Source organism: Pantherophis guttatus, chromosome 16, assembly GCF_059756535.1.
Source record: "Pantherophis guttatus breed Tessera chromosome 16, ASM5975653v1, whole genome shotgun sequence".
Classification (NCBI taxonomy): domain Eukaryota; kingdom Metazoa; phylum Chordata; class Lepidosauria; order Squamata; family Colubridae; genus Pantherophis; species Pantherophis guttatus.
Window position 1 is genome coordinate 13,163,535 of NC_142078.1, and position 18,013 is coordinate 13,181,547.

General features: G+C 43.4%; 1 protein-coding gene across 3 annotated transcripts in view; it reads right to left on the reverse strand.

Annotated features, from left to right (window-relative positions):
• The window catches only part of MVB12B (multivesicular body subunit 12B), a 57,361-nt gene that overhangs the window by 5,695 nt on the left and 33,653 nt on the right, over positions 1 to 18,013 (reverse strand). For all 3 annotated transcript variants that reach the window (XM_087879574.1, XM_034416581.3, XM_034416580.3), the window contains exons 8-9: positions 5,275 to 5,330; positions 3,925 to 3,984 (exon numbers count right to left, since the gene is read on the reverse strand). In XM_087879574.1, the coding sequence (XP_087735700.1) occupies positions 3,925 to 3,984; positions 5,275 to 5,330 (116 nt within the window). The remainder of the gene's footprint in view (positions 1 to 3,924; positions 3,985 to 5,274; positions 5,331 to 18,013) is intronic.

Genomic DNA, 18,013 nt, shown 5'->3' on the forward strand with positions numbered 1-18,013 from the left:
ATTAATCTTCTCATCGTTCCCATCACCCATCTCCTCCCACTTAATAACTATAACTTTGTTGCCTGTACCTTTGCGATTTATATTGTTTTATTTAGTTTCCTAGTATGATTTGATAGCTTATTAGTGACCTATGACTATCACTAAGTGTTGTATCTTTTTATTCTTGATGAATGTATTTTATTCTCCTTATGTACACAGAGAGCTAATGTACCAAAGACAAATTCCTTGTGTGTCCAATCACACTTGGCCAATAAAGAATTCTATAAAGAATTCTAACTTGATGGCACATGATCATAATAACCTATAGTCGTATTCCAGCTCAATGGGACATAATCAACCAACCAACCCATCAAGGAAAGTCTTCCCTGTGGTCATGCCACAAGAAGTCCAGGATATGGCTTGCCCACTTGCAAACTTTTCCTTAAAGGTGAAAAGGCAACGTGTACGTGGCAATGCTGCCACCTGGTGGTCCAACTGCAGCAGCAGACCAATCAAAAATAACATGCCTGCATAGAACAAACAGCCGTAGGCGATCGTGCAATAAATACATTTTAATGTCTCTGAATTATCAGCCCAAAAGGATGAAATGATTGACTGATGTTATCCATTCTCTTATTCTTTTTCCCCTCCTGTAACTTAATTTTCCCTTCCTGTTTCCTGATTGCTTATTTGTACCCTATGACTATCATTAAGTGTTGTACCTTATGATTCTTAATGAACGTATCTTTTCTTTTATGTATACTGAGAGCATAGGCACCAAAGACAAATTTCTTGTGTGTCCAATCACACTTGGCCAATAAAGAATTCTATTCTATTCTATTCTATTCTATTCTATTCTATTCTATTCTATTCTAGTCTATTCTAGTCTAGTCTAGTCTAGTCTAGTCTAGTCTAGTCTAGTCTAGTCTAGTCTAGTCTACTCTACTCTACTCCACTCCACTCCACTCCACTCCACTCCACTCCACTCCACTCCACTCCACTCCACTCCACTCCACTCCACTCCACTCTCCACTCTATTCCAATACGTAATACTGCACTCACATTGCAGCACTGGTCAAAAGTGGCCCACCAGAGATTATACTACCTGAGACTTCTCAGGAAACAACTGAATGGAAAACTGCTGGGGATCTTCTACCGCTGCACCATAGAGAGTATTTTAACTTACTGCATCTGTGAATGGTTTGCCAATTGCACAGTGGCAGATAGGACAGCACTCCAGAGGGTCAACGTCATTGCCCAGAGGATCATCAGAAGAGGCTGTACTTCCTGAGAATGCTCAGGAAGATAAATCTATCTCAGCATCTCCTTCTGTACTATTATCGCAGCACCACTGAGAGTGTCCTGACATACGGCATCCTTGCATGGTATGGGAGCAGCTCTGCAACTGACAAAAAAGCTCTACAGAGAATCATTAAAATTGCCCAGAATATCATTGGGCTCCAGTTACCAGCCCTGGACGACATCTTCGAATCTCGCTGTTTGAGAAAGTTGCATAACGTTCTGAGAGACTCTTCCCATCCTGCTCACAATCTTTTTGGACTGTTGCCTTCTGGCAGAAGATACGGAACAATTAAAACTCAGACCGCACATTTTCTGAATCGTTTTTATCCCAGAGCTATAATGACACTCAACAAATGAACTAAAGGGCCACCATCAGTGAGCTGTTGGACAGCATTACTTGGTCTGTTGTGTGGATGTTTGGGTGGTTTAGGGGTGGGGAATTTGTGGTGGGTGGGAGTGGGTTTGGGGATTGTTATGTGTGTTGGACCTGGTCTTTGGGTGTTAAGTGAATTTCGTTGTATGAACAATAATGACAATAAAGTAAGTTAAACTAAACTATGTTAAGCATCAGGGTAGAGTGGAGGGCGTTTAAATTCTGTTTTCTCATTTACTCAGGGGTACCTTAAAGCAACCATCGAACCTCGAAAATCCTTAATTATAGAAGGTTTTCCTTGCCTTTTTTTCCTCATCTATCTTTACTTTCTTTTCCCTTACCCATCTAATCTCTCTTTTCCTTCCTTCCTTTCCTCCCTCCCTCCCTCTTCCCTACACCAATGTTTTTTCTCTCCTCCCGGTGCAATCGTTGATAAGACTACTAGATGGCACTGTGCGATCATAAATGACTGCTAAGGATTCTTATTTCCCCCTCCCTCCTTATACTTCGAAAGAAAATTATGAATAATACCCAGTTATATCCCTGAAACAAAAGAAAGACAGAGGGCAGCCGAAGAGAAGAGGTGGAATTTCTTTTTTTTAAGGCTCCATCCAGACGTGGGGTTGTTTGCTGCTAAGTTTATCAAGGAAATCAGAGTCCCCTTTGCAAACTGCTTTGCAAAGATCCCCATACAGGAAGGACTGCGGGGGGTCAGCCCTTCTCCCCAAGAATTAAAAATCAGGAGGGACTTCTTTCAAAATCCTTCCTAAGACCTTTTAGAAAATCGACCCGGGCCCCCACGTCTCTGTTAATTTCATGCCAACATCGAGAAGCCCGTGGCAAGTGCCCAGAGCGAATGGAAAACCCCCGCGAGCTATTTTTCAAACACGCCAAGGCATAAAGATGTCAACTCAAACTGTTTACTAATTAACACTTAAAAAGACACAAATTAGATATGTGCGGGGAAGAGCAATTATAATCAAGACCGATCTCTTCAGTCGTTTGGGGGGGGTTGGAAAGAGGGGGGGAGGGGAAGATAACCCAAACTCTCAACTCAAAAGATATTGAGAGAGAGAGAGAGAGAGAAAACCCCTCTGAAATGTTGCCAGTTAGCAAATATATTTCACTTAAAAACCATTATGTAGGACTACGTTCTAGAGGGTTGCCTGCTGAAAAGGAGAAAAGTGGTGGAAGGGATTTTGGAAATCAACACACAGCAATCCCAGAAGATCTGAATCAAATTATGTAGAACACAGAATCCTAGTCCTGGAAGGGACCTCAGAGGTCTTCTAGTCCAACCCCCTGCTCAAGCAGGAGACCTTATCCCATGTCGGACGTCCAGTCTCATCTTAAAAGCCTCCAGAGATGGAGCATTTACAACTTCTGGAAGCAAGTTGTTCCACTGATTAATTGTTCTCACCGTCAGGAAAGTTCTCCTTAGTTCTAGGATGGGATCTGTCCAACTAATTCAGGCTCTAAGATTATTATTTTTTCCCCCTGCAAAAGTGGCCATTATTATTAAGTGGTATTATTATTGGGGAAACACGGTATCTATCTATCTATCTATCTATCTATCTATCTATCTATCTATCTATCTATCATCAGCCATAGTGACACAGTGGTTGGAATGCAGTACTGCAGGCTACTTCTGCTGACCGCTAGCTGCAGTTCAGCAGATCGAATCCCATCAGCCTCAAGCCTTCCCTCCTTCAAAGGTGGGTAAAATGAGGATCCAGATTGTTGGAGGCAAGAGGCTGACTCTGTAAAGGGGGCTGTAAAAGCACTGTGAAGCGTTATCTATCTATCTATCTATCTATCTATCTATCTATCTATCTATCTATCTATCTATCTCTGTAAACCACTTAGAGAGGGCTGTAAAAGCTCTATGAAGCGGTATATAAGTCTAAGTGCTATTACGTTTCTTAAATGAATTCAGTTTTAGGCTGTGTGTTTAAAGGAAGTGTGAATTCCTCACAATCATAATAATAGTAAGAATTGACAAAAAATCCCCTTTAGTCAATTGCAAAAGACAGCTTTGCTTGGAACAGCTGGCATCTGGTGAGGGTCCCTTCAACACCATCGAACATCTGCCTACCCCAGGTCCTTGGGAAAGGATTCAACAGGTAAGACAAAAATGCCAAATCCAGTCTAAACATTTGATTGACTGTGACGAACCATAATAATAAATGGGAATACATGAGCAATGTTGATTGCGGAGGGAAACAGAGCATCGGGTGACTAAAGCATGTCAGAAGAAAAAAAAAACTCACCTCTTTCTCAATTTCAGCCAAAGATTTAATGGTGATTCCCAGGAGGTCAACAGGCTGCATCTAAACAAGGAAAAAAAAGAAATGTGCCATTCAAATCTTAAGAATTCAACCCAGCCTTTCCTGTCGGGATGTTCGGCTGGACTAATGCTCCCATCTTCCCCTCTCCAAGTCAGCAAGGTTATGGGAATGGTAGTCCAGTATCAGGAGGCAGTATGGTACCCAGTGGAAGTGTTGTGGTCTGCCAGCAGCCTGTGGAGCTGGCAGCGCAGTCGGACAGTGAAGAGGCTGGAGAGGAACATGGGCCAGTCCTGGAGTCTGGGAAAGGCTCCGATGAGGGCTCTGCGTCGGAGGCAGAGATGGGGCCAGGGCCATCTGGGAGTGATGCATGGACTCCAGAGCCCCCAGAGTCGGACAGCAGAGAGGCAGAGGAACAGGAGGAGCCTGTTCCTAGTGCACGTGTACGCAGAGCTGCCAGAAGGCAAGAGCAGCTAAAGCAAAAGGGACAACTTGGGAGTAAGGCCAGGAGATGATTGGCCTCTCCCATAAGGCTTAAAAGAGCAGCAAAGGCTTTTGGGCTCTTTGAGGGAAAGCAACAGTGCTAAATCTGTTTCCAGTCAGCATCTCTTGTTTGTTTCTGAACTTCGTAGGGCTTTGCCAAGTAAGGCCTTTGGTAGGGTGTCAAAGAAGATAAAGGTTGGTGATTATCCTGAAGGACTTCTTCCAAAGGACTTGTTTTGCAACTAATTGGGGCTCAGCTGGGAATAATGTAATTCTCAGCTGTTATAATAAAATAGGTTTGTTTTGGGACTAATTGTGTCCTGTAATGACTCAGTAAGCCTAGGTCACAACAGGAAGGGAGATACGGTCCATTGCTTGGAGATAAAAGTATGGCTTCAATAAAGAGAAACAGGCAGGCGAGGGAAGCAAAATATAATCATGCATCTTATGATAAATTGGAGCAAGGAGAGGCATCAAGCCGGCATCTCAGCTTGGGAAGTGACGAACATCGTAAGAATTAGATATTCTTTTCAAGAAGATTCTCTTGAACAAGGAGGGGTGGATGAAGATGGTACGGAGAATAAAATGTGACAGCCGAGGAAGGTTGAGCTCACCCATCCCAAGGTGTTCAACTGGATGACTTTCCAAAATTTCAAGATGAAATTTTCTGGAGAGCTTTTGGAGGGCAAGGAAACACAGGAGACTTGAAGCAATGGATCAGATCATCATTGCAACTATGGATTTTGACGTATTTGAAATGTGATGTTCTTCAATAGTTAAGGGCCAGGAGTTTAAGTATGTAACTCCAGAGGACTACTACATGGAGAAATGAATAAGTATTTGAAAACTCACCCCTTCGGAAGCACAGGCAAACTTCTCTGAGATCATAAAAGGCACACCTTCCATCGCTGCAAACAAAAGAGAAAGAACGGAGGTTAAGATTATTGGGGTGTCTTTCATCTCTACAGTCCCCAAAGTAGGGGGCACGATGGCTCAGCAGTTAAAGATGCTGAGCTTGTCAGTTGGAAAGCTGGCAGCCCGTGTTGGAGACCCGGGAGCTGCATAACGGGCTGAGCTCCCATTCCTTGCTCCAGCTCCTGCCCAGCTAGTAGTTTCAAAAGCACAAAAATGAAAGTAGATAAATAGGTACCACTTCGGCAGGAAAGTAACAGTGTTTTGTGTGCCTTTGGCATGCAGCCACATGACTATGGATGGAAAATGTCTTCAATGACAGCTCCCTCGGCCAAGAAACAGAGATGAGCCCTGCGCCTTAGTGTCGGACACGACCAGACAGAGAAACCTTTACTGAGGTTCATCCACTAAAATAATGAACTTGGTTGTGAATAGTATACTCATTAAATCTTTATATGACTTTTTCTCCTTCTGTCTCAGCTTTGTTTACCCAACTGGGCTCTAAAGGAGAAAAGACCAGGCCACAAAGTCCTACGTTTCTGCAAGGAATGTCTTGATCCTCAAAAACTGAGGAGCCACCAAGATTGGGAACAAATGCGCAGCAGCTGGAAAGCGAGCAATCTGTCCAAATGCTTCAATGCTGCCATGTGGGCTCCTTGGAGCAAACGAGCTTCCACAGAGCTGTAATTAAGCAGACCTGTAATTAAGGAGATGCCCTTTTCTCAGAATGATTGCACTTTAAAAAAAAAAAACGGCAGAACAGCACACAATGGAGTCTGTTATTAATGCCAACGAGACGCGAGCACGCGGGCTGTGAGATTCAGCGCCCCCATCCAGGGCTGTCGCAACGAGATTATTTATAAAACCGGTTCGTGGGGAGCATCTGAACGGGCGGGCTAGACTAGAGGGAAGGGAGATCGGGCAGGGAAGGATGGAGAGGTTTAGAGGGACAGAGGTGCCCCCAGCCTAAGCAGCCTGTCAAGACGAGTCGTAATCACATTCGGCTCCAAAGTTGGATTCCAACTGCAGAATTCCAGCGTCTGCCTTTCCTTGGTCGAAGATGGGAAGTGTGCTCTTCTCTTCCACCCACAGAGATGAGAAAACTACTCATCTCTTAGAACGGCTAGATCACACTAAATCTCAGGGGTTGCCCCAAAGAAGAGGGAGTCAAGCTGTTCTCCAAAGCACCTGAGAGCAGGACAAGAAGCAATGGGTGGAAACTCATCAAGGAGAGAAGCAACTTAGAACTAAGGAGAAATTTCCTGACAGTTGGAACAATGAATCAGTGGAACAACTTGCCTCCAGAAGTTGTGAATGCTCCAACACTGGAAGTTTTTAAGAAGATGTTGGATAGCCACTTGTCTTAAGTGATGTAGGGTTTCCTGCCTAAGCAGGGGGTTGGACTAGATGACCTCCAAGTTTCCTACCAGATCTATTCTGATTGAAGTGGTGGGTGCTCCATCACTGAAGGTTTTTAAGAGGAGATTGGACAACTATTCATCTCAAATGGCATGGGGTTTCCTGCCTGGGAAGGGGATTGGACTAGAAGACCTCCAAGGTCCCTTCCAACTATTCTATTCTATTCTATTCTATTCTATTCTATTCTATTCTATTCTATTCTATTCTATTCTATTCTATTCTATTCTATTCTATTCCTCACCCGAATGCTCTGCAAGTCCACATCAGCTAAAAAAAATGCATCAAGGTTAGCTCTTTGCATGGCCTAGCCAACTATAAACCATGGATGGGAGGCCACAATTGCAGATTGATCCCACTTTTCAGCCATAACACGGTTTAATGTAGTCTCATCGTGCTATGCGAAGCCCTCCTCTCTCAGGGGGAAGGTTCTAACCTGGGAAAGGTGGAAGGAAAAATATAGATGACTGAAAGGTGGAGGGTCTCAGTCACAGTGGCAATTGGCGCAATGTTGGAAGGCCCTGTTGTGGCCCACCAGCGGAGCTGGCAGCAGATTCGGACAGTGAGGAGGTTGGGGAGGAACATGGGCCAGTCCTGGAGTCTGGGGAAGGTTCTGATGAGCGCTCTGTGTCAGAGGCAGAGATGGGGTCAGGGCTGTCTGACAGCTGTCAGCTGCCTTTGGAGTCGGACATCAGTGGGGCAGAAGAACAGCTGGAGCCTGTTCCCAGTGTGCGCATGCACAGAGCTGCCAGGAGAAGGGAACAGCTAAGGAACAAGGGTCGACTCAGGAGTAAGACCACAGGTGGACGATGAATGGACCCTCCCATAGGGAATAAAGAGGTGTGAAGGGGAGGGGAGTTTGCAGGAGACAATTAGTTCATTTGGGTGAAGATCTGTTCCTGCATTCTTGCCAAGTATTGTGGAGTCTGAAAGATATCGGCCTGGTCACTTTCCAAGCCCAATAAAGGTCGGTAATTGTGAACTATCTTGAAAGGCTGTGGGAGAGGAAAGACTTTGCTGGAGAGGAATTCACTATAAATTACTGTAAATAAAAGGGTTTTATCGGGACGAGGACTCAGCTTCGTGCTGCTGGGGAAGCCTAGGTCAGAACAGGCCCAAAGGATCAGGTGAGGAACAGATCCTCCAGAAGAAGATCTAGCAATCTGGTTGCTAAGAGCACATAATCAACTTTCTATTCAAGAAGGCCATAGAGTACCTAAAGAAATCCATAAACCAGGGGTGAAATGCTACCGGTTCGCACCGGTTTCGGCGAACTGGTAGCGGTGGCGATGTGTTGTTCGGTGAACTGATAGCGGCGGCAGCACGAAGCTCCGCCCACCCGCCCAGATGTCATTACTTCCTGGTTTTAACCAGGAAGTAACCTGCTTTTGAACCTCTGCGCATGCACCAAAAAGGGTCCAAAATCATGCAGGCAGAGTGCGTACTTCCAAACCAGTAGGGATTTCACCCCTGCCATAAACCTAGGTGGAAGAAGGAGAAGAGGTCAACCATCCACAACAATAACAATAACAACTCAGTGATGAGTATACCTGAAGGGCCAGGCGAAGGACAGACCACCATGGATAAAAATCCATCTGTGTGGTTGCTAAGGCTCAATGCCGACTTGAGGGTGCCTAATCAATCAATCAGGTTGTGTAAACCCAGCTTTTCATCTTCCCTTGTCAATCTTGACGGTGCCTAATCAATCAACCAGGTGGCGCGAACCCAGCTCCCGCCTTCCCCTGTCAATCTTCCTCTGCAAAACGGCACAGGAGATGAACAGAATCTTCTGCCATGAGTGCCCACCCACCCACCCCTCGTATTAAACTCCGACATCTGAAGTGGCTTCTTGAGTCTCCCCATCCAGCTCTCCGGGGTAGCAAATAAAGCCCTGAATTTAACCACCACGGGTGAATTCTCCTCCTCCTCCAAGGTGCCGTCTAAATAGAAATCAGTTGCAGGAGGACCGAGAATTTGAAACGGAGCAGAAAAACATTCTCCCAGCATAATCACTACTTGTTTCTTTGAAGGCAGAAAACAATGGGCGTCAGAAACAAGTGGAAATCTAAGTACTAATTGCCGTTATTCTCTTCCTTCACAATAGCATCTCCCGGGGCTTATGGAAAACACACCCCATTGTTCTTTCTGACTCACTGAAATATCAGGTGGTGTCTTCCCATCAAGGCCAATAATAGAACGAAAAAGAACTTTCTGCGCACACTCGAGACAAGTTCTCCCACCGAAGAAATGAAAGGAGACAGAGAGGTTTTAAATATGGCTGTCAGGGAGCGTTAGGGTTCCTGCCAAGTGCTTGCTGGAAGCTTTTTTTGGAGGGGACGAGGGGGCTGCCAAACCGTGGGGCCTCATCCTGATCAACATGGCCGGTGCTTCAGAAAAGGGTTGCAAACTTGGCTAACCATCACTCAGGATGCCAGTCGAAGCCAGGATCATCCTTTTTTGGGGGGGAGGCAGTCTTCCAATATCTTAGGGGCTGCCACAAAGAAGAGGGAGTCAACCTATTCTCCACAGCACCTGAAGGTAGAACAAGAAGCAATGGGTGGAAACTAATCAAGGAGAGAAGCAACTTAGAACTAAGGAGGAATTTCCTGACAGTTAGAACAATTAATCAGTGGAACAACTTGCCTCCAGAAGTTGTAAATGCTCCAACACTGGAAGTTTTTAAGAAGATGTTGGATAACCATTTGTCTGAACTAGTGTAGGGTTTCCTGCCTATGCAGGGGGTTTTAAAGCATTTTTTTTACTACCTATTGCCCGAACCGGTAGTAGAAAAATGCTAAACAAAAGTTTTTTAAAAAATTCCGAGGATCAGCTATGCCGCGCGATCGTCGGAACTTTTTTTTTTACCTTTTTAAAGCAGTTTTTTACTACTGATTCGGGCGAACCGCGAACGAAGCGAACAGGTGGTAACACCAGTTGAAACCCAACACCGGTTTCCATGGATCACACAGAGGTTCTGGAATGGCTTCAGGATCTGTGGGGTCATTCCTGGTAGTTTAAGGAATGCTGCAGTGGCCTAGAGGTGGAGCTCTCACCTCACAATGAGGAGGTTGTGAGTTCAATCCTAGGTAGAGGCAGTTATTTCTCTCTCTGGGCACAACGAGAATATATCTGCTGGAAAAAAAAACTCCGCATTGGCGACAGGAAGGGCAGTGGGCCAGTAAACATTCAGCTCCGTTCAGTTGCCCAGACTCCACCCCACAAGGGATTATGGGGTCATTAAAAGAAGAAGGTTCCTGGTAGTTTAAGGAAAACTATGTGCAAATCTAGAAGTAACATCCAACTAGTAGCCACTGATAGCCAGATCCTCCAAGACTCCAACGACTTTTTTGAAGTCGTTGACATTGAAGTTGTTCCCATTTCTGATGGCAGCAAATTCCACTTTAACTAAGCCTAAATTTGCATCTTGACAACCATTACTGTCCAAATGCATCGGACTCCGGACTCCATAATGCTCAGCTCCTGGAAGTTTCCCTTCAACAGGTGTGGGGAAACATGGAAGGGAAAGTTGATATATTCCCCCCCTTTTTTCCCCCTCCCCTTCCAGGTCTCCTTCTGTCTCTTTTTCTGTCTCTGCCATAAACTATCATTAGTTTACTAGAAATTCGGGACGCCTAAACAGAAGGTGGCGGGAAAGTAAAAACGTAGCAAAAAGATTTAATCCCCAAGCCTAAGAGAGCCTCTTTGATGGATCGTCGGAAGGGATGGCAAAGATATAGTGCCGTTTATTTTGGGGCTGGGCTCTTGCCATCTGCTGTGTACCAACGGAGCTTGCCTTGGCAGCCTGCTCTAACCAGATTAGCCAAAGTCAAGCTGGCCCTGGGAATCTTTAAACCCAGACGGTCATTCTTCACTCGCGCCTGCCCGGAGGAGTCCTGATGTAGATGAACACGGAGAGGCTAACCACAAGGAGAAGCTGAAGGAGAGGAGGGACGTGTGGCTTTCTTAAAGGAAAAAGTGTGGAAGGGGATAAACGGTTGTAAGGAAGGAGCAATCACACAGCCCAATGTGGCAAGGAAAATATATTATCAGCGAGAGGAATAACAAGAGCACCCTTCTGTCTCTGTTGTCCCTTTTCCTGCAAATCAAAATAGGACTTTGTACAACCTCCAAAACAGAGGATGGCAACGTGTCACTTCTTGGTGGCTTCTAACCCTTTTTTGAAACCTTAAAGGGAAAGCACATACATGCTAGTCGTTCCCGACTCTAGGGGGCGATGCTCATCTCCATTTCAAAGCCGAAGACGTCTCCATGCTCATGTGGCCAGCATGACTCAATGCCAAAGGCGCACGGAACGCTGTTCCCTTCCCACCAAAGGTGGTCCCTATTTTTCTACTTGCATTTTTTTTACGTGCTTTCGAACTGCTAGGTTGGCAGAAGCTGCGACAAGTCATGGGAGCTCATCCCATTCTGCGGTGCTAGGGATTCGAACCGCTGAACTGCCGACCTTTCGATCGACAAGCTCAGCATCTTAGCTGCTGAGCCATCGCGTCCCCTTCCTTTGAAACCTTACTGCTACTTAATATTAGAGGTAAAACTAAATGATCATCATCACCCAGTTCCTTGTTCTAAGGTCTTCCTAGTCTAAAAACCACCCAAACTCTAACCGAGATGTTTTTAGTTTGATTCAACATGTCTTCTTAAGCCACATTAGGTGGAAAAAAGTCCTTCTGAATGTTGACCATGAGCAGTTGTTTTCAAACAGAGCGTCAGCCCCGAAGTTGGCCGAACTGTGGCCGTTTTGTTTTTGTGTAAGTTCCTAGATAGGTTTCTTTTCCCGTAGCTTCAGGGCTGACTCAGCCTGGCGTGAAGGGGCTAAGGAGGGGATTGGTAGAGATTAGCTAGGGCGCTGTAGTCTAAACAAAATTCTTTCCCCTGGGAATCAAGGACGGTCCGTGCAGGTGTCTGCAGGGCAGAGGCTGAGGTCATCCTGTGACTGGACTGTATGCTGGTTGGATCATGGGGCTGAGACTCTGGGAGGGGAAATGATGGAAGTTTTACTTTTAATTAAGGGGGTAAAACTGCCGCCAAATTAGAGCCGGCTTTCCACCGGGAAGTTGCCAATTTGATATGTCCTAATAAGATGTTCTTTGAGGAAATTGCCTGCCTTTGAATTCTTATGGAATGGGACTTATTACTTGGAACCCTGACACAGGGAAAAGAAGAGAACAGGGATTTGGGGAGAGGGAAGAACAGGAGGTGTGGGGAGGGGAGCAGAGAGAAAAGGAAGGGAGGGAGAGAGAAAGAGAAAGAGAGAGAGAGAAAGAGAGGAAGGGAAGGGAAGGGAAGGGAAGGGAAGGGAAGGGAAGGGAAGGGAAGAGAAGAGAAGAGAAGAGAAGAGAAGAGAAGAGAAGAGAAGAGAAGAGAAGAGAAGAGAAGAGAAGAGGGATTTGGGGAGAAGGAATAACAGGAGGGGTGGGGAGGAGATCAGAGAGAAAAGAGAGGAAGGGAGGGAGAGAAAAAGAGAGAAAAAGAAATAAAGAGAGAGGAAGAGGAAGAGGAAGAGGAAGAGGAAGAGGAAGAGGAAGAGAAGAGAAGAGAAGAGAAGAGAAGAGAAGAGAAGAGAAGAGAAGAGAAGAGGAAGAGACCATAAGAAGAGAAACCGCTGAGAAATACATTGGGACGGCAATGTATTTTCCTTGTGGTATGTTTTATTTGCCCATACAAATTCTTCCAAAACATGATGCCCCCATCAACGTAATTGCTAATTAGCTAATAATAGCCAGCAATTTCCATATAGATCAAATGCCCAGCTCTTGTAGCTATTAGGGGAATAGCACTTTATAATTAAGAGCCTCCTCATTTTGTTTTTTTGTTTTTTTTTCCCAGATGCCAATTAACGATGTAATTATTAGCCCTTTTCTTTTTTGCTGGTGCAAAATGAAGGCTATTCACCCTCTCCGCTGAAAAAGAGGTTGGCTCGGGATTGGGTGTTTGATTTGGTTTCTGAAACGTTGCTTAACACAGAAACGGTGGCAATAACAGGCCTTCGCAACTAGCGCGGTTCCAGATGAATGCATCCATCCCGAGCCAATTTACTCTTGATTAATCGACGAGCTCAGAGATAACATAATAGAACAGCACCCCACTTTTCAACATCAAATTATTATTATTATTATTTTAATCCCCCCCTGCCTTTCTACGAAAGAACGTAGGGTGGCGTCTCTCTCTCTCTCTCGCCCAGCTTGTTTTATTTTCCTCTCTTGAAAAGAAGGTTCGGTTGGAGAGGATTTATTCTAGACTACAAGAACCACAGCATCCTGGTTCCATAAGCCCCGGCCTGCTGCTTTTGAATGCAATTTCACTAAGTTTCAGGCGATCATAAGCAACTGGGAAGGTGGGGAGTTGCAGTCAGGCACTAACCCAGGTGTCAGCAACCTGCGGCTCTGGAGCTGCATGAGGCTCTTTCATCCTTCTGCTGTGGCTCCCTATTGCTCAAAATACGTGTCACAACCGCCAATGTGCGACACCCCGTGCAGGTGATTTATTGAGCTTTTCGACCCATCTTTTTTTTTTTTTGGAGTTCAAAATGTTTTTGTGGCATGCAGAAATAAAAATTTGTTTTCTCTGTAGCAGTTCATTGATTTCATAAATGCAACACGCTATAGCTTATTTATATATATATATATATATATATATATATATATATATATATATATATATATATATATCTATCACAAAGGGGTTGCCGACTCCTGTGCTAACCGGAAGGCCGGGGAAGTCTGTGTTTGTATCTGGAGACCCACTTTGCCAACAGATTTTTGCTTCCAACAGTCATTGTCCCATCTGCTCTGCTCTACTGTGCAGTGATTACTCATGTATCAAACTAGGCAAGCTCACCTTTCACATCTCCAAGACCCTGGGATACATTTTCTACCTGGCCTTTCTCAGGAAACTTTCTCAGTTTGGGTTCTCACCAGCCAACTGAACCTAATCAGACTTTGCACATTGCGTTAATATGGTTGCAACGTCTGTAGCTGATCTTGTTAGACATGTTGTGTGAATGGAGTTTGTGAAAAAGGTGTTTTACTCTGCCTGCTTTGAGGGAGGGAGGGAAGGAGGGAATGAATGAATGAATGAATGAAGAGAGGGAAAGAAGGAAGGAGGGAGGGAAGGAAGGAGAGAAAGAAAGAAAGAAAGAGGGAAGGAGGGAATGAATGAATGAATGAATGGAGAGAGGGAAAGAAGGAAGGAGGGAGGGAAAGAAGAAGAAAGAAAGAAAGAAAGAAAGAAAGAAAGAAAGAAAGAGGGAGAGGGAGGGAGGGAGGAAGGAGAGAGAGAAAGGAAGGAAGGAAAGAGAGAGAGAGAAAGGAAGGAAGGAAGGAAGGAAGAAGACAGAAGGAAGGAAGGAAGGAAAGCTATAGTACAATAAGAAAATAGAAGAAAGTAAAAAAAAAAGAACAAGATATTCAGGAAGATATAACAGCAAAAAGAAGTCACTTCCGATATTCTTCACAGCAATTATAAGCACAATTATATTTTAACCTGTCTCTCTGAAGTTACATCACAACTCTCTTCTTTCTATAATCTATCCCATCTAATCATCAAAACCATAAATCACCACTTCATTTTTCACAAAAGAAAATCCATAAGGGATTTCCAATCACCAATAAATGCAGATATACTTGCCCTTTCCCTAATTCAAGAAGTCATCTTATCCACCTCAGGAAATTCTACAAGTTCTCTCCATTTCACTAACCAGTCCTCCGTAGTGGGCCATGCCAAATCTTTCCATTTCACTTGACTCGGCCAAATAATAATAATCAAAACGTTTGGAAAAGCGAGTGGTTACAATCCAGTTGTTAGCTCAAAAAATACAGTAGATCCAATCAGATTAGTGAAACAAGCCCATCAGAAATGGCATTAAGAAACAAAACTTTTTTAAAAAAATTAAGAATAGAAAAATAAATAAATAAAAAGAACACAAAGAAAGCAAGGCATTAAAAAAAAAAGTCTTCATTGACACATTAAGAAACAAACATGGATATTTGATCCAGGATGGATTAATGTTAAGCTTTGAGGTGATATGGGATAAATAAGACGCCACGGAAAATTTTCTACAAGTTGTTCAGTGTTTGTTAACAGAGAGTTCTGAAATTTTAATCTTGTCTTTATTATTATTGTTCTTCCTGTTAACTATGTTGTCATTAATATAGTGTACAGATGACAGGTTAGTAATTTGCAAATGGATTTGGTGGTTTAAAATCTTTTGGGCCTGTTTTGCAATTGTGGGGGCAGGGGGGAGAAATTAATTTTGTAGTAACGTATTAAACAGTATTGAACTGTGGGTGGGGGGATAATATTTGTATAGGTGTTAGGTTTATTTTTTTCATTTTCAATGCACTTTTTTAAAGTCTTGCTTGTTTTTGTGTTCTTTTGTGTTTGCTTTTTCTGTTCTTACATTTTGTGGAGTTTTGTATTTTTAATTTTTTTTGAACAAAATAAAAAACATTTTAAAGGAAGGAAGGAAGGAAGGAAGGAAGGAAGGAGGAGGAGAAGGAGGAGGAGGAGGAGGAGGAGAAATTATTATTAAGAAAGAAATTCTAGCAAATCAGCTCTATCCTCCTTCTCCAACCTGGAGGAAGGGGAAGGAGGAGGAGGAGGAGGAGGAGGAGGAGGAGGAGGAGGAGGAGGAGGAGGAGGAGGAGAAGAAGAAGAAGAAGAAGAAGAAGAAGAAGAAGAAGAAGAAGAAGAAGAAGAAGAAGAAGAAGAAAGAAAGAAAGAAAGAAAGAAAGAAAGAAAGAAATTAATTCTAGCAAATCAGCTCTATCCTCCTTCTCCAACCTGGAGGAAGGGGAAGGAGAAGGAGAAAGAGGAGGAGAAGGAGAAGGAGAAGGAGAAGGAGAAGGAGAAGGAGAAGGAGAAGGAGAAGGAGAAGGAGAAGGAAAAGGAAAAGGAGAAGAAATCATCATCATTATCATCATCATCTCACTGGAATGAGAATTGCCTTCCAAGCTAGTTGAATGCATATTTAGAAATATTTCTCTGGAGGGGTAACTACCTCACCAAAAAAAGATTTTGGATGTTTGAAAGGGAGATAGGGGCCTGGGCAGAAATTTTAGGAATTAGGCAGTGGAAGTGGGTAGAGGTGGGAGAAATACCCAGATTGAACAGCCAAGAAGCAAAAAAAAATAATTTTTTTTGGACAGATCCAGCAATCTGAACCAGACGTTTTTACAAAAAGGCCTGTTCAATTCTGAAAATTCTGAAAAGAAAGCCAGCAGAAGGACTTCCCCTGTCAACAGCCTCGGACTTCTGAGCGAAAAACATAAAGCAGCCTTAAAACCCAACTTTCACGCCTCTTTCCAGTTATTAAAAGAAAATCCTTCTTGACAAGGGGGAAAACTATCACAAGCAGCTTTGTTTTCATTTATGCCACAAGCACAAGTATCAACGTAAGACGTGTGAACATTTCCTCTGCATATTTAACTCAGAGTACAAATTAGGTACCCTATTATTTTTCAGCAGTCTTTTTTTTTTTTAAATCCTCTTTATCCTCCTTTAAAAAAAAAAAAAAGCATTAGTGACACCGTCAGGGACAAAAGAAAAAGAAGGAAAAGATGAAGACACAAATTCTCTGTTACGCCGCACCAAATGTTGGTCAACGTTAACGGAAGAGATTAAATTCAGCTCCTCACACACGTGTGTGCTTTAACACGCCATAAAACCGGGCAATAAAGGCTCTATAAAACTTGTTTTTTTAATTTTACTCTGAACTCCATCAAGCACATCGTATACAAGCCTTAGAAAAAAAAAAGGAGGAAGGAGAAGGGGGGTTGGGGGAAAGGGAAAGAGAGAATTGTGTGAAAAGTAATTTTGCATAATCAGTACATGCCATCTGGAACAATTAAACGATTTCTATAGAACTATGAGGATCAGTCATATCTGCTTATTAAAGATCAGAAATTATACAAGTCATAAATCCTCGAAAAAACTACATGTGCTCTCGCCTGTCAACGCTGTTTTAACTTCAGATGCTGAAGAATGCACGATTAAGGCTGAGGAAAAAAAAAAGATTAATATATGCAAATTACATCGAGCATTTACAATCCCGAGCAACTGTCTCGGGTTTTTTTTTTCCCCTGTCCTTATTTTGCTGCATTTATGTTTTATTCATCCTTCCGCGCAACTCACCTGTCATTTCATAAGCTATAATATTATGGGGGTATTATTAAACAGCATAAAGCCCCTGTTTTAATTGGAAAGCTTCATTGCATTTTCCAATTATTTGGACTAAATTAAAAGCAGATGTACATAGTTTAATAAGGAGTCTAATATCAGTTCCGGGAAATCAAAATTCACTGCCATTGTGGCGTTGCAATACTTTTTACAAAGTGTTCTCCATTTTGAAGGAGGTTGTCGGCATGTTACCTTCCCCCCTTCTTCTTTCTTTGGGAAAAAAAAAATCAGTCCCAGCAATCTGTTAATTGTCATCCTGTTAATAACTGTTTAAATATCCAACTGGCATAGGAGCATCCTATTCATAAAAGAACAGAGAAAGAAAACAGCCAGCTGAGCAGAAGCAAAGTCACATTCCTAATAAGACATTTTGCTACATCTGGAACATGATATTCACACCCATGGGGATAATTAACCAAGCACGGAATTGCAGATTGGGGTTTGCGTGTGTGTGAAGAAAGAACTTTATTCCAGAATTGATCAGTTCAGTTGAACTATTTCCTTCTTCCATGCAAACAAAGGATGAAGCCTTTTTTTAAAAAAAAAGAACTCTTAGGCTCCATATAAAAATCTTTAGTACAAAATATGCACGATCTGAGAGCTACTTAGATGCCAAGTCAAGTGGCCACATAAAACAATGGAGAAGATACACACACACACACATTAAAGGAAAATATTTGTGGCTCAGAGCTGAAATTAGGGGTCCTTGGTGCTCTCTGAGTTTGGCTGTTTTCTTGAAGATGTTTCATTATCAAACTGGGTAACATCATCAGTGCTAGAAGGGACTGGGGTTTGTGGAGAGGAGGAGAAGGGAAAGAGGGAGGGAGGAGGAAGGAAGGAAGGAAGGAGAAAGGGTGGGAGAAAGATATGGAGAATATTGGGAGGGAGGGAGGGAGGGAGGGAGGAGAAAGGGTGAGAGATAATATGGAGAGTATTGGAAGGGAGGGAGGGAGGGAGGATGGGAAAGGGTGGGGAAAGATATGGAGAATATAGGAAGGAAGGAGGGAGGGAGGGAGGGAGGGAAGGAAGGAAGGAAGGAAGGAAGGAGGGAGGGAGAAAGAAAGGG